The sequence below is a fragment of the Pyrgilauda ruficollis genome, unplaced genomic scaffold (assembly GCF_017590135.1).
Source record: "Pyrgilauda ruficollis isolate IOZ18807 unplaced genomic scaffold, ASM1759013v1 scaffold27, whole genome shotgun sequence".
In the NCBI taxonomy this organism is placed as follows: Eukaryota; Metazoa; Chordata; class Aves; order Passeriformes; family Passeridae; genus Pyrgilauda; species Pyrgilauda ruficollis.
Window position 1 is genome coordinate 2,083,728 of NW_024524044.1, and position 14,223 is coordinate 2,097,950.

Here is a 14,223-nt window from a genome sequence, read left to right on the forward strand (position 1 = left end):
TCCTAGCTTGCAGTGTTTATACTGTGAAAAAGTTTTCAGAGACAAAAACACACTTAAAGATCACATGAGAAAGAAGCAGCATCGCAGAATCAATGCCAAAAATAAAGAATATGACAAATTTTATATCATTAATTACTTGGTAAGTAGTTCTATGAATAATTAGCAAATTTACTAAAGAGATACAGACATTATCTAGTTAAAAGTGAATAAATCCAAACTAGCAATTAGTATAAAGGTCAAAAATCAAGTGAAGGATTCTTAAGAAGTATGCTCATTTATGGTGTGATATTCTGGATAATTGTCAAGCTAAGCACTAGTAAACATTTTTCATTGAGATTTGATTTTGAGAGATGCTAGAATGTAGCTTGAAGAGACACTAATCATCATGTCATTAGTGCTCAGTCTCTGCTTTAAAAACAGAAGGGAAGGTGAGATACAGCAAATTAAGTAAATGGAGGTCTAACTTAAAGCGAGTTGGCTTTGAGCTCGTTTTCTACAAACCTTAAGCTGAGAGTGCTCTTCAGAGAGTAAACTGAATGCAAAGGGGAAGAAAATGAAAGACACAGAGATGAAAGAAAAGCCGTTAGTTTTTAGCCTCCAGGTAGGTGTATGTTGCTAAATATTTTTTTATCTCAGACCTCTGAGAGTGTGTGCATGTGTACGTACCAGATTTTCATTTGCTGCCTTCAATTTATGAATATGGAGCTGCTTCAAAAGCTGCTGTGTTCTGTCCCAGAAATAACTATAGTTCACCTGAAGTAGTCTTTGTGCCTTCTGCATGTGCTAATATCCAGGGAACTGTTTCTGCTCAGCATTTCTGATCCTTCAGACTATACCCACATCAGAATTTCTGACATTTCTTCTTTTAAAGAAAGAATTTTAAAAAAATTGAAAACGGACTAAAAGCTCTGTCTTAAACACTTATAGTTCACAATAAAATGTATGTTTGCACACAGGAAATTTTTAGGAATGTTCCTACATAATGGAAAGTGTTTGCTTTCCAAACAGCCTTTGACAACCCCTTTTTTTCTGCACAGAGACAAGAAGACTAAAAGGATGAACTTCAGTTTCTTCACTAGGAGTTCAGTAGATTGGCCTTTACATTTTAAGGAGGAAATATTCTGTAGAGCACATGCATGCTCAACAGTAGATTATCTTAAATGTGATGGGATGGATTTTTTCAAGCTGCATCTATATTCAGTAAATTCTAGATGCTATACTAGATCTGCTTTTTGTAATGGCTCAATGTAGTGGTTTTGTTTCCTCTCCCCTAACCCTCGCAACTTACCAGATTTTTTTTTTAATGTGTACAATCGAGATTTACTCATTTTTCCCAATGAGTCTGAGAGGTCTGTGCTTCACATTGCTCTAAATATCCAGGGGACTATACAGTTTCAAAGACACAAACATGGTTTACATATCATATCTGAAATGATTCCCTAAATTCTAGTGGATTCGGAGGTCTTTTGTCTGTGTTGTGTAAGTGAGGAGGATTATACCATCCTGTAGAATGGCTCAAAGTGTTAATTCAGAGAGAGGAACTGGTACTGGAGTGCAAAGAACTAAGCAACAATGTATCTATGATATATAGATGTAGAATTCATCATTTTTTCTTTTCTTAAAAAAAAAAAAAAAAAAAAAAAAACCTCCAACCTAATCGCCTTGTTTCTCTGTGTGTATTATCCTGTGGCCCCATGGCACACCTTGCACAAAGACCCAAGTGAAAATGGAGAGAGAACTTTGTAATCTGTGGTGCCTGCTGGAGGCCATAAAAGAACAGAAGGCAGTATTAAAACTCTCTTATTCCCAGAGGAACTGAGACAAACCTAGACTTACAAGGCTTTCCTTTCTGTACTCACCTGATTGTTACCAGCAGCACTTTCAGGTATAGAGTATCCTTTGTGGAAGCCCAGATGTCCATTTTCAAATTGACTAATGGCGTGTGTCTACAGCATGTAGCATCAGTGAATTAATACTGAGCTAGGCAGCTGAGAAATTGTACCTACTAATTACTGGAAAACTTGTTTCATAAAGCCTTTATTTTCCTCAAAAATAAAAAGATGGTTTCTCCTTATTGCCAAGCTCTAGGTTGTCACTATTATCTGTTGGGGGGCAGGGGAAGAATATTTTATTATGCGAGTCACTTCTTACATTTAGCCTCTTTTGATTTACATGGTGTGTATTTTGTAAAATAGTAAAGGGAAACCCTTCATAAGTTGGTGATGATTCAAGATTTAATAAAATCCCCCAACTGGGGAGTGCTTTATATTGAAATTCATCCAACATGGATTAACTAACATTGGGGTAAGGCCATCTCTTCTTCCTGATGGACCATCTTGAGTTCTGCATCAATATAAAACAGGAAACATAATTCAGGTGATCACAGCAAGGCAGGTGAGAAGAAGGGCAAGAGAATATTTGCAGGGGAAATCAACATATGTTTAGAGTTTGTGAGCTGCACAGGCCTGGATCTCCATTTGCATGTAGTTTGGGAACTGCTCTTTAGGGAACACTGCTGGAGATACCAGCTGCTGTTTCTATTTTCTCCCATCTCTGCCCTTTTTTCAAGCTGGGGTGTGTTGCCTCAGTGAGGCACACAGAGTTTTTTCCTGTAGAACTGCACTCAGGTTGCAAAGGTAAATTGCCAGTGAGGCATTTCATCTCTGTGCATTTCGACTACATTTTGGAAGAGGAAATAATCAAACGACACACATTTGCATATTCATATTTTTCTATAGCATCATCCTCTCTGTGAGGTATACAGAAAGTGTTTAAAATAAAAAGTTGTTTTTTTCTTGAATATATGGCAAGGCCTTCAGGGTTTTTTTAATTATGCATTTTCTAGTGTTTGAACTATTAACAATGTCAAGTCTCATTTTTCCTATGGTTTTTTTTAAGAATTTCTTGGGAATCTCTAGAGATCATTCCTGGCAACTCTTGCATCTTGAACGAAAAAGCAAAGAAAATTGAATACTTTAAAAAAGCACCCTTAGTCGCAGATGCCCATCAAGCTGAAGAACTGAAAAAGTGTTTAAAAAAATAAAAAAAAAACTGAAGGAGTTTTAAGAATGTTTCAAAGAACTCTTTTCCACCCAATTGCTCAGATACAGTCTCTTGGCACTTTCATCACGGTGTTCCTAGTTATCCATTCACCATGCAATTTTCCAGTGATACAAGACCTGGTTAGCTTTTCGCTTTTCCTTTTTTTTCTCCTCTGGATATAAATAGATGAGGGAAACAGAGATATCTTACAAGCTCCCTCTCTGCCTTCTTCACAGAAACACCATAAAAAACATCAGCAATAACAAAGCTCAGGCATGTTTTTTCCCTTTCCCCTTCAATTAAAAGGTGAAGGCTGCTGTTTTGAACATACTCTCTTATGCTGATACACTTTGAGCTGGTAAAGGGAAAAATGGTGAGCGTTTGTCTTCACTTTGCAGAGGTTGTGAGCCACTATCTGCTCATTAAGGTGTTAACATTAGCAGACATAGGAAAGGAGTGTGCAGCTGGGAGAACATGTGGTGAGAGGTGTTAATGGCTCACAGTAATGGTGACATTAATGAGTCTCCCCTCTCACTCAGAGAGCTTACACACTGCCATGGAGTATCACTGAATTAATTACAGAATTTTCATTCTGTAATATATGATGACATTATGTTTAGAGCTGCCTAGGGATAATTGTTTATAATTTTCCTGATAGACACTAACAACTTTAAAAATTCTCATTAAATTGTTAAATGATGGATATATTTTCTTCTTTTTCCAAACACCCATAAAGACAATAATCATACTTGTTACTAAGGATGCTATTAAATATATTTATTAGTAGGAATATTTTAATAAAATCAATTAAAGGATTATCTTTTCATTAGCTTTTTTTTTTTTTTATGGGGACAAGATCATCCACTATAATCTTTGTGAATCCTCCACAGCCACAAAGTATGGGTTCAAAAATACTATTCTGATTGCTGGTTAGTTTGCTTGGGTTTGTTTTTAAAGACAAGAAGAATCCCAGGAAAGAAAAACACTAGCTAAAGATGACTGCTGGTATTTGAGAAGAGCCCTTCAGCTTTTTATTGCCTGTTATTTATATCTCAGTCATGCTGAGAGTGCTTGCCACTGTGCTGAAGACTGCACAAATGTATTGTGATAAACTTCATGCTGAAGGTCTTTAAGGTAGAAGTACACAACACAAAAAGCAAAAGAAGGAACAGAACACCATGAATAGATGCGCTTACGTTCACATCTGAGAAGAGGAGGGAAGACAAAGTGGGGTGTACCTCAGAGGTCTGTGCCCTGGCTCTCACTGCTGTCTGGAGCTAAGCTGGGCCCGTGTCCTCACTGGCACAGCCTTGCACGAGGCACAGGCACCGACTGCTGCAGCTGCAGCCTCAGCTGGGACAGCTGCAGGGAGCAGCACGTGCTGCTGCAAGAGCAAGGTGGGCACACTGCATTGAGCAAACTTGAGACAGTGGTAACATACCTGCCTCAGGAGCACTTGAGATACTGGTAAACCTGAGATAGTCATAACATACCTGCCTCAGAAACACTTTGGAAGTGTTTCACTGCTGGTTTTCTTGAGAACTCTGTGCCAAATCATCTTCCTCTCAGCTATAGTGTGGGAAGTGCCCTGTTAAAAGATGAAAATAATTCTTACTTTAAAAATTCTTACTAAAGCAGTGTCGTATGGCTATCTTTTACTCACAGCAATACTGAAATGATCCAAAATAAGATATTGACTGTGACTTCTGAGGTGTTCATTCAGTTCAGTGACAATGTTTGATGAGAATCAGGAAATGTTTTTTTCTTTTCTTTTCTTTTTTCCCCCCAGGAGTTTGGAAAGTCCTGGGAGGAGGTGCAGTCAGAGGATGACCGGGAATTACTAGATAACCTAGAAGAGTAAGAGTTACTTATGCACCCATTACACAGACTTGCAGGACCATTATTTTTTGAAGTAGTTGCTGGGAAAATGCTGTGCACAGTTGGCACACAGTTTAAATTCATTTAAGCCAATCAAATCAACTCCAAATTGTCCTCATTCAAAACACTTCTCAGCAATGAGAGCTGTAAACTCCATATTTCATCCACAAGCCTGTTTTTTGTTTCCCTAGAGCTCAAACAAGAGCCTTCTGAGTTTGTAGTGACATAGACAAAGTGCATTATTGTTTACTTGTGCACCAGAAAACAGTCAAACAGATTTTGCTCAAACTTAAAAATTAAAAGTAAGCATCAAAAGCGTCACTATGAAGAATAAATTGTATTAAAATTTGATTAAGTAGAGATATAAGAGGGATTTCAAAGGAAGCTTCTCAGCAGTGCTGATTGAGGGCAACATCCACCTCCTCTGCATTCTTCTGTGGTCCAGGCCCTCAGATCACTGCAGAGGTGATTTCTTTGGCCATAGAAAATTGAATAAGTAGGAATAATTTATGGGTATCAAGGTCCCTGATCTTCCTCGTTCTCTCTGTGACTTGAGGTTAATTTTACTTGACTCTACCTGGTTGCAGTAATAGTTCTATCTCTCAGCAGCATTAGGATTTAAATGAATGTTTTGGTAAAGTATTCTCTGTGCACTTGTCTAAATGTAGCATAAGTGAGTAATTAATATTTCATAAGTAAATAACAGAGTTAGCTCTGCCTGATGATTATGACTTTGGCTGGGGTATTGAAAGATTAGAAAGGTATACAAGAATTTTAAAAGCCCTTAGAAAAATAAATACTGAAAGCAATATTTAATGACTTGCCAAGCTGGGTAGAAATTGAAGTTAGTATTCTGTTCATTAGTGCAGACAGACAGTTTCAAATAGGATTAAATGGCTGTCTGCATAGAAATTACCCAATATTAACTGCTCAGTTTTTCTCAAATTTCTAATTTTTTAGACTCTACACCAGATTGTAATCATGTATCCAGCTATAAATCCACACTGTCTTTTCCACCCCTTTAAACTATTCAGTTTCTCTGGATTTATTTCTAGTGTTGCAAAAGCAAAATCTGAATTGCCCTTTCTCAAAATGTCTCTTCTCTTTCCACAACGTAATGAATATTTTTGACTTTTATTCATAAGAGATTGGTCTGACTGGGAAGAGCATCCTGTGTGTGCAGTTTGCCTGTTTTGTGAACAACAAGCAGACACCACAGAAAAATTGTATCTTCACATGCAGGTAAGACTTCTTTTAAATAACAGTTTTTTCATCACTGTGGAATTAAATATTGTGATTGTAATGTCTTTATTAAGGTCAAATCAGCTGCTGCATTAAAATGTCCTCTTCAGCACAAAACTGAAGCACTGCAGCATCTCCAGCATCTATTCTTTAAAAAATGCAGAAAAGTCAAGTTTTAGATTAAGAGTATGACTGTCTATTACTTGTGGGTGTACAGACTGCTACAGGCAGTAAAGAAATAGCATCTTTGATATCATAGTGGTTTCATGATTTCATATGTTTTATGGTTAGCATCTGTGTTTCAGTTTTAATAAACTAATTAACAGTATTAAATAGGAATGCAAAAGTTTCTGATGAACCAAAACTTCTGTGGTTTGTTTCATGCATTCATGTTTGTGTGTCTGTATGTATGTGTCTGTGTCAGCCCATGAAAAGCTGAGCTGTTTTTAACTTGGAATAGTAGAAGTAGTGGAAATAAGATTTTTTTTCTTCCCTTTTTTTTTTTTCCCTCCAGAAATCACATGGATTTCACTTTCCTAAAATAAAGTCAGAGCATGGTGAGTAAGAGGGGCTGTAATTGTCAACATTTGCCACTAGTGTGGAGAAAACCACATCATAAGAATAGTGGAAAACAAGTTTATCGGTTTTATTTTTGTAGAGACATTTAACTTTTCCATAATGGAAACTGTTTCTGCCAGCTTACAAAAGCAAGCCAAGAACACTTTATTTTTATGGAACTGTTGCTACTGCCAAAGATGTGTGCTATTTTCTTTAGACCCACTGGATTCTTTTGCAGGGTAGCTTCTACAAATACCTGCTCTATGAGTTCCAGGTCTGGCTGCTGGAGACTTGGAAGTATTGCTATTTTTATTATTCTTCTTGTTGTTGTTATTATGCATGTTTATGCTTGCTTGCAAGCTAGAAGCTTGGTTTCCCCAGTGTTTGCTTTCTGCAGTGGAATAGGATCATTTAGCTTGTGGAAGACCTTTAAGATCTTTGAGGCCAGCTATTAACCCAGCACTGCCAAGTCCACCACTAAACCATGTCCCTGGGTGCCACATCTACAGGTGTTTTAAATACCTCTAGGCATGGTGACTTAACTGCCTCTCTGAGCAGCCTGTACCAAGGCTTAACAAGACTTTTGGTGAAGAAATTTTTCTTAATATCCAATTTAAATCTCCCCCTATCACTTGTTACTTGGAAGAAGAGACTGACCCATACGTGGCCTCCTTTCAGGTGGCTGTAGAGAGTGATTAAGTCAGTCTGGAGCCTCCTTTTCTCCGGGCTAAACAGGGGGGCAATCCCTGCTCTGGACCTGCTGGCCACACTATTGCTGATACAGGCCAGGTGCCATTGGCCTTCTTGGCCCCCTGGGCAGAGCTGGCTCATGTTCAGCTGCTGTCACCAGCACCCCAGGTCCTTTTCTGCTGTGCAGCTTCCCCCAGCCTGTAACACTGGTTGTGTGACCAGTTTCAGGACCCAGCACTTCATCAAACACAACGCACTGAGATCCTGACCCAGGCTCATCTCTAGCAGGCCTGGTTTTATCCCTTACCCCCTTCAAATCTGGTTTGAACTGTCTCAGTGAGCCCTGCTAACTCCTGAGCAAGGATCTCTTTCCCTCCTGAGACAGGTGTACCCCATCTGTCACCAGCAGGCCTGGGGTCATGTTGGCACACCAATGATCCAAATACCCCAAATTCTTCCACTGACACCAGGCTTGGAACCAGGTATTGATCTGCTGACTCTTCCTGTTTCTTCTCTCATTATTCCGTGCAACTGGAACACTGCTTGTGCTCCTGATCCTCTAAGCAGTCTTCCCAAGGCTCTGCAGTCTCTCTCAATTGCCCTGGGACTTCTTGTTGCAACTTCATCACTGCCCACCTGAAAAATCACTAACAGATAAGTACCCACGAGGGCAGGAAGGTTTCTTATCACACATTTAACCTGAGCCCCAAGGAGGCAACAGACTTCCCCTAAAAGTGGTCTGGTGGGCATTTTGGCCTTCATTCCTTCCAGCAGAGAACCTGGTGACAATGACCTGTCTTTTTTTCTTTATGGGAGCAGCTTTTTTGCACAGGCACAGGCTGACTTAACCCCAGTTGCACCTGTGTGCTGGCTGAACCATTGTCCCTGTCACTGTTGGGTTCCTCTTGCAGGGGCAGTCACAGAGGAGACAGGTCTGCTGGAAGGGACTGCCCCTGTCCCTAAAGTCACTGTGCTCAGGCAGGCACAGGGAGGGCAGGGAATCCTCCAAACCATGCATCCTGTCTGCCTGCTGGGCCTGTCCCAGGGAAGCCAGGATGCAATGCCAATAGTCAGTCTCTCTCTTATTTCCCAAGATTCTTCAACCTACTTGTGTCCTCCTGAAGCTCTGTCACTAAGCCTAAAGATAGACTGAGAGGAAGCAAAATGTTTGCAGTTTTTGCACTAAAAGAAGAGTTGGTTTCCCAGCAGCTAGGAATAAACACTTATTAATTTGCTAAGATACAGAATGCAGGCAGTGCTGTCTTCAGTAACCTCTTACCAATTCTTATGCTTAATCCAAGAAAGCATTTGTAAATTAAGACTTATGTTGCCCAAGTGCTTGTTCACTACCATCTCTCCCAGGTCTGAACTTCTATCAGCAAGTAAAGCTAGTGAATTTCATCAGAAGAGAAATCCATCATTGTCGTTGTTACAACTGCCAGGAGAAATTTGAATCCAAAGGAGGATTGATAAGTCATATGGAAGAGACCAAACACATTGCATTCCTGCCAGCCAGGTCTACGTGGGATCAACCACAGTAAGGGCAAATACATTTCTACCAGCATTTATACTTTTACTGGATAATTTCTATGAAACAGTAAGTTAAAAGTTCTGGGATTTGCAAATACAACTGTGCCCTGAGCTCCCTAACTCTAGTGGCCCAGATAAAATAATAAGGGGTCTCAGAACTACTCAGAATTAGAAATCTCTGTACAGTCTGAAGATAAAATTGACATAGGATACTGCTGTTTCTAGTTGCATCCAGGCTGCACTGTTCCTATACATAGGAGCTGCTCTTTCAAGTCACTGTCCTAGAGACAATTTTGTTGTTGCAAAATTGTTCTAGAACCATGTCAAACCCCTTCTTTTGCATGTCTAATGTAGATATATGCATGATGACTACCTAACTTTAGCATCAAAACAAGTTGGTTATTCCATAGAAAATGGAAAATAGAGAGACAGTGTAACAAAACACTGGTTCAGACTCTGAGTAGGCTGCATGGGTCCAGGGAATCATGCTCTCTACCAGGTGGTAGTGCACAGGGAGTGTTCTAACTCAAACACCTCAGTTCAGCATTTGTTGAGGGACAAATATGGATCTGCAGTCTCTTTTATAATATCATATGGTTGAAGAAATAGGAGGAAGGGCTGGTCTGTTGTCAGCTCTTCTCTGAGACTCTTCTGCACTGTGCATACCTGCACTGTGCAGTTGATTTTTTGGGTGTGCTGTTTACTGTCATTCCAGACAACCAGACTTGCTCATGTTTCCTTTTTAAAATTCTTGTCTCAGCTTCTCAAACAAAATGTGTGACTGTCTAGTAATCGTGTTTTGTTGCTTTCAGGTATTATTTTCCTACCTATGAAAATGATACACTCCTGTGTACACTGTCAGACAGTGAAGATGCAAAAGCTGAGGATCAAAGTGAAGAAGTGCCTGTTGTAAGCGAAGATATATCCAGTCTAAAAGCTCTCAAACAGAGCAGTGTTTTAAACCAGCTTCTGTGTAAAGAGAACAAGAATCAAGAGAAATTCTGACCTGAAAGTACAGTAGCTGTCCTTTAGTGCTCTTTCTGCAAGACAAAAAAAAAATAAATAATTGCAATATTATTGGAATACAGTTAAACTCACAAATGTTATCATCATGGGATAAACATTCAAAAGTGAATACTAAATAAATATTTAAGTGTTAACTTTGTTGGTATATCTTCCTTTAAATTTTAGCTTCATTTTAAAATTGAACGCTCACTTTTCTGCTAGGATCTTCAAATACCCTTAGTGTGTTAGTGTTACTTACAAATTTTTCATCTTTTTTTAATTTTTCCTGAAAGAATCAGAATATGAGTTTTATTTTAAGGCCACCTTGTGAAAGGTGGGACAACTGAGACAATGTGTAAAGCCAGTGAGTAAATCTTCTGTATGTTATTGCTGTTAGAGAGCAGACAGAAAATTAATTCTTGGTCTGGTGTGTGAAGGAAATCTTGCTCATTTTTACCTCAGAACTTTTGGAAAATAAAAATAAATCTCTATATCTCTATTATTAATCATCAGTATTTAAGACATATGGTGCCTATTCTGAAAACTAGCTCAGAAACATCAGTAAAGCTGTGCCTGCCCTGTGAATATCTGACTGCATGAAAAGTTGCCAATCCAAAGCCTAAAAAAGCATAGGAATACTTTCCATATTGGTTGCATCAAAAATCCAAATAATTTCAAGTATATTTCTTGTATGGTTATGAACTGAGATGTTAAAGAATGACTTAGGGAATTGCAGACACATAATCCAAATTAAATCCTCAATATCTCAAGTCTAGAAAAGTTGTCATATTTCCTTTTCAAGTTCTCAGAGGGGCAGAAGGTCTTCAGCATGTCCAGAAAGAATCTCAGTCTTGATAGGGTAAAGCTGCTCAGAGCGTAGGTCCTGCTAGGATGATCCAAGCTAAGTATTCCTGAAATGCTAAGTAGTTCCAGAATTCAGGTTTAGCTTTCCATAATATGTATAACCTCTTTCAAAAGTGTTAGTACATTCTTTTTTCTTTTCTAGGTCAGTGTTAGAGCACTGGCTGAAAGAATGGAAGGCTAGTCTCAGTGCCCTTCCCTGCCTGAGAAGATTCAAATCTTCAGCTTTGCCTTTGCACAGCCCTCGTTACCTGAAATTCCTTGCTATCAATAAGAGTTGTTATTGTTGTTTGTCTTTGTGAATTGTAAAGCAGTTCCTGGGAGCAGGGGCTAAAGTGCAAATCTTTAGCCATGTTCTGCTAAGCTTCAATGTCCCACCTAATTCACCCTGCAATCTGATTTGCATCAGTTTCTTTTCATTTGCCTTGAGCTGGTTTTCTCCTGTCATTACATGTGTGACCTCTAGCACCTCTCTTTGCTTTCTCTTTCATATTTTTTCTTAGGCCTGGGTGCTCTGGAAATAAGTTAGACCAACAGGATACTGAAAATGCACTAAGACAGATCAGCCACATAACTGCAGAGGGAAACAGAGACAGAAGCAGTATCTGACTCTGTCAAGAGTAAGACAGAGCAGCCACATAACTGCAGAGGGAAACAGAGACAGAAGCAGTATCTGACTCTGTCAAGAGGAAATGGGATAGAAGAAGTGCAGCAGGTGCTGAGAATACAGACAGAAAAAGGGAACAGGTGTAGTCATACATTTGCATTGGTACAAAAATCTAGGAGGAGCAAGCACAAGCCCAGTATTTTTGAACTAAAATGTCCTGACCATCTTAAATAAGCTACAATCTGTACTTCTTGCATTTGTAAAATTCTTAATTTCATACAGCAATTGCAATGGCTCTTGATGCTTTTTTTGCCGCCTAATTTTCTCCAAGCAGTTATTTTCTTCCTAACTTAGAAATTGATTTCAGTCTTTGCTTTTAGTCAGATTCTTAGCTGAGGGAATAAGAGTTAATGGGGCTTACATTAGTGATGTGTGTTGAGCAATGGAAAAAATCAGCCAAGAACTATGGCAGCAGCACACGAATGAGTTTTATGGCAAGCCCATCTCAGGAGGGCACATTAAGGGGAACATAAAATTTTACTGACATATAATAAAGTGAAATTGCAAAACATTTCCTAATCATAAGGAATGTGATGCTGAGTCATTCAAATCCCTACAAAATGAAAACAATGTCAGCAACGTGAAATAACTTCTGGTTCTAAGAAATTTGAAAAAGCAATGTTTCAGTGCAGAATTAAGAGACTATCTAAAGAGAAATTGTATACATAACACAGACTGGTTTTCTATTTTGAGTAAAGAGAAAAAGGGACTTAGAAAGAATTCATAAGCAGTGTATAACTGTTCACTGGAAATATCAGGAACATGAGGAATCAGATTAGTGTTGAGCTTGTTATGAAAAGGCAAAAAAGTAGGTTTAAGTCTTTTGTAGATTCACAGAGAGGGTTGGTTATGGTTTCTAGAGTAAAAATCAAGCATTTTCATTTAGCACAATGATGCTTGTCATTTTGGTGGAGCATACTTATTTGTTCATACAATGCCCACAATTTTCCCTAGGCATTCTTGTCCTCTTATCTGTTTTAAAACTGAAGCTATTTTTTTGTCACAAATAGAGGACACAGTAATGACTGCATACAGTTATTAGGGGCAAATATGGTCTTCTAAAAAGAGTATTTTTGGAAGCATTGCAACAAAAATAATACAATAATGCCTTAATTCTTGGAGTGGACAGAGTTCAGGTTGGCAAATGCTCTTGAGAGAGTCAGATCAGGAGAATGAGTACTTCTAATTGGTATGAAAAAATCTATACTAGTTTAACTCCAATGAACATTTCTGATAATAATTCTTCCTAGCCTAGACCTGGACTCCTTATACACACTCATTTTTCTGTGTCTAAAGCCATGTTTAGAAGGACCTGGGTTAAAGGAATAAAAATGTTTGTGTCCAGGTGACTGGTAATCCTTCCTGTCCTTTTTACAAATATCTTAATTAAGTCTTTGATGCTTCTCCACACTCAGTTTAGTCTGACAAGTCTGTGCAGACTTAATCTGACTTAAGGAGTTAATGGTTGTTGGCTTCCATTTAAGACACTGTTTTCTGTTTCTGTCTACATTTGCCTGGCTGCTGTGAGACTGTCAGTGTCTTCTCTTAGCTGGCTAAATGTACCTGATGTGAGAAACACCAGATTAGGTCTCTGAGAAGTCTCTCTGCTGTTGTCCTTTCTCAGTGCCATCGCTGCCTCTGAATTCCAGTCAGATCTCTACTAGTGAGTGAGGTGTTTGTTACAGTCTCTCTCTCCCTCCTTCTTCCATTTAACAGAGTGCTTGACCTAAATCTGACACGGGATGGTGAACTTTGAGGGGAAGTAAACAAGGTTACCAGTGTCCATTCTCAAATTTAAGTCCAGAGCAGACAGTGGACACAGGCCTTGGCATCATCTACTGCCAGCGAACAGCAGCAAATCCCTGGCTTTGCTCAGGACTTGATGCTGTATTAAATGCTCTTGCATTATTTGCATTTTACTTAGATGTATGCAGAGGCCAAAGAGAATCAAAGATACCTGGAGAAAAGCTGTATTTCACATTGGCAACATGAAAAATACGTTGTTTCCCCAGGAGGGAAACAAAGTCAGGATGTTTGTGAGGCTTAGTTACCATATAACAACTGAAGCATCTGTTGGTCAAATTATGCCCTCATCTACCTCTGCCCTGTATGTCAAACTTGGTTAGATAACAACTGTCACATGCAAGAGGTCATCTGTAGCCCTAGAGGGAATTACTGCTTCCTTGCAGTAGTCATTAAAATCAGCTGCTGTAGAAATATATGCAGCAGTGGTTGCATGTAAAATTAATCTCTTTTTTCATGAGCATTCAATGTGCTGTTCTTCTGAGTGCAGGTTTTTTTCCGTTCTGTAGGAAGTTTTCTCCTACTAAGCTGTGCTCAATTTGACTTCTTCCACCAGAAAGAAATTTTTAGTTGCTTCTTGAATTGGATTTTGCATCGTTTGCAAGGATGGAGCTTAGCATTTGTGAAGAAGCATCATGAACATGTAAAAATGCTTGCCTTCTGTATTTTTACAGTGATTTGCCATGCATTCTTTGACAAATATCGTTACTTCCCTCTGCCTCAGTTTCCTGAACAGCAAGATTGTGATTATATAATAAGAACTTTTAGGAAGAAAACCACACATAGAAGATAAGATTCCAATGTATGCATGCAGCTTATCTGCATTAGTTGGGCTTTCAAATTTGAAATATTTAGTTCAGAAGGTGACTAGATCACAGTCAAAACGTTTACTCATTCAGGAAGAAGAAACTTAATATTGGGAGTACATTCCCATAAGGAAACAAATG

General features: G+C 38.8%; 1 protein-coding gene across 1 annotated transcript in view; it reads left to right on the top strand.

Annotated features, from left to right (window-relative positions):
- ZNF277 (zinc finger protein 277) overlaps positions 1–10,100 on the top strand; it is a 37,651-nt gene extending 27,551 nt beyond the window's left edge. Inside the window, exons 7-12 of the mRNA XM_041471592.1 lie at positions 7–139; positions 4,832–4,899; positions 6,066–6,162; positions 6,677–6,719; positions 8,773–8,947; positions 9,753–10,100. Of these exons, the coding sequence (XP_041327526.1) occupies positions 7–139; positions 4,832–4,899; positions 6,066–6,162; positions 6,677–6,719; positions 8,773–8,947; positions 9,753–9,945 (709 nt within the window). The 3' untranslated portion in view covers positions 9,946–10,100. The remainder of the gene's footprint in view (positions 1–6; positions 140–4,831; positions 4,900–6,065; positions 6,163–6,676; positions 6,720–8,772; positions 8,948–9,752) is intronic.
- Positions 10,101–14,223: the final 4,123 nt, after the last annotated feature.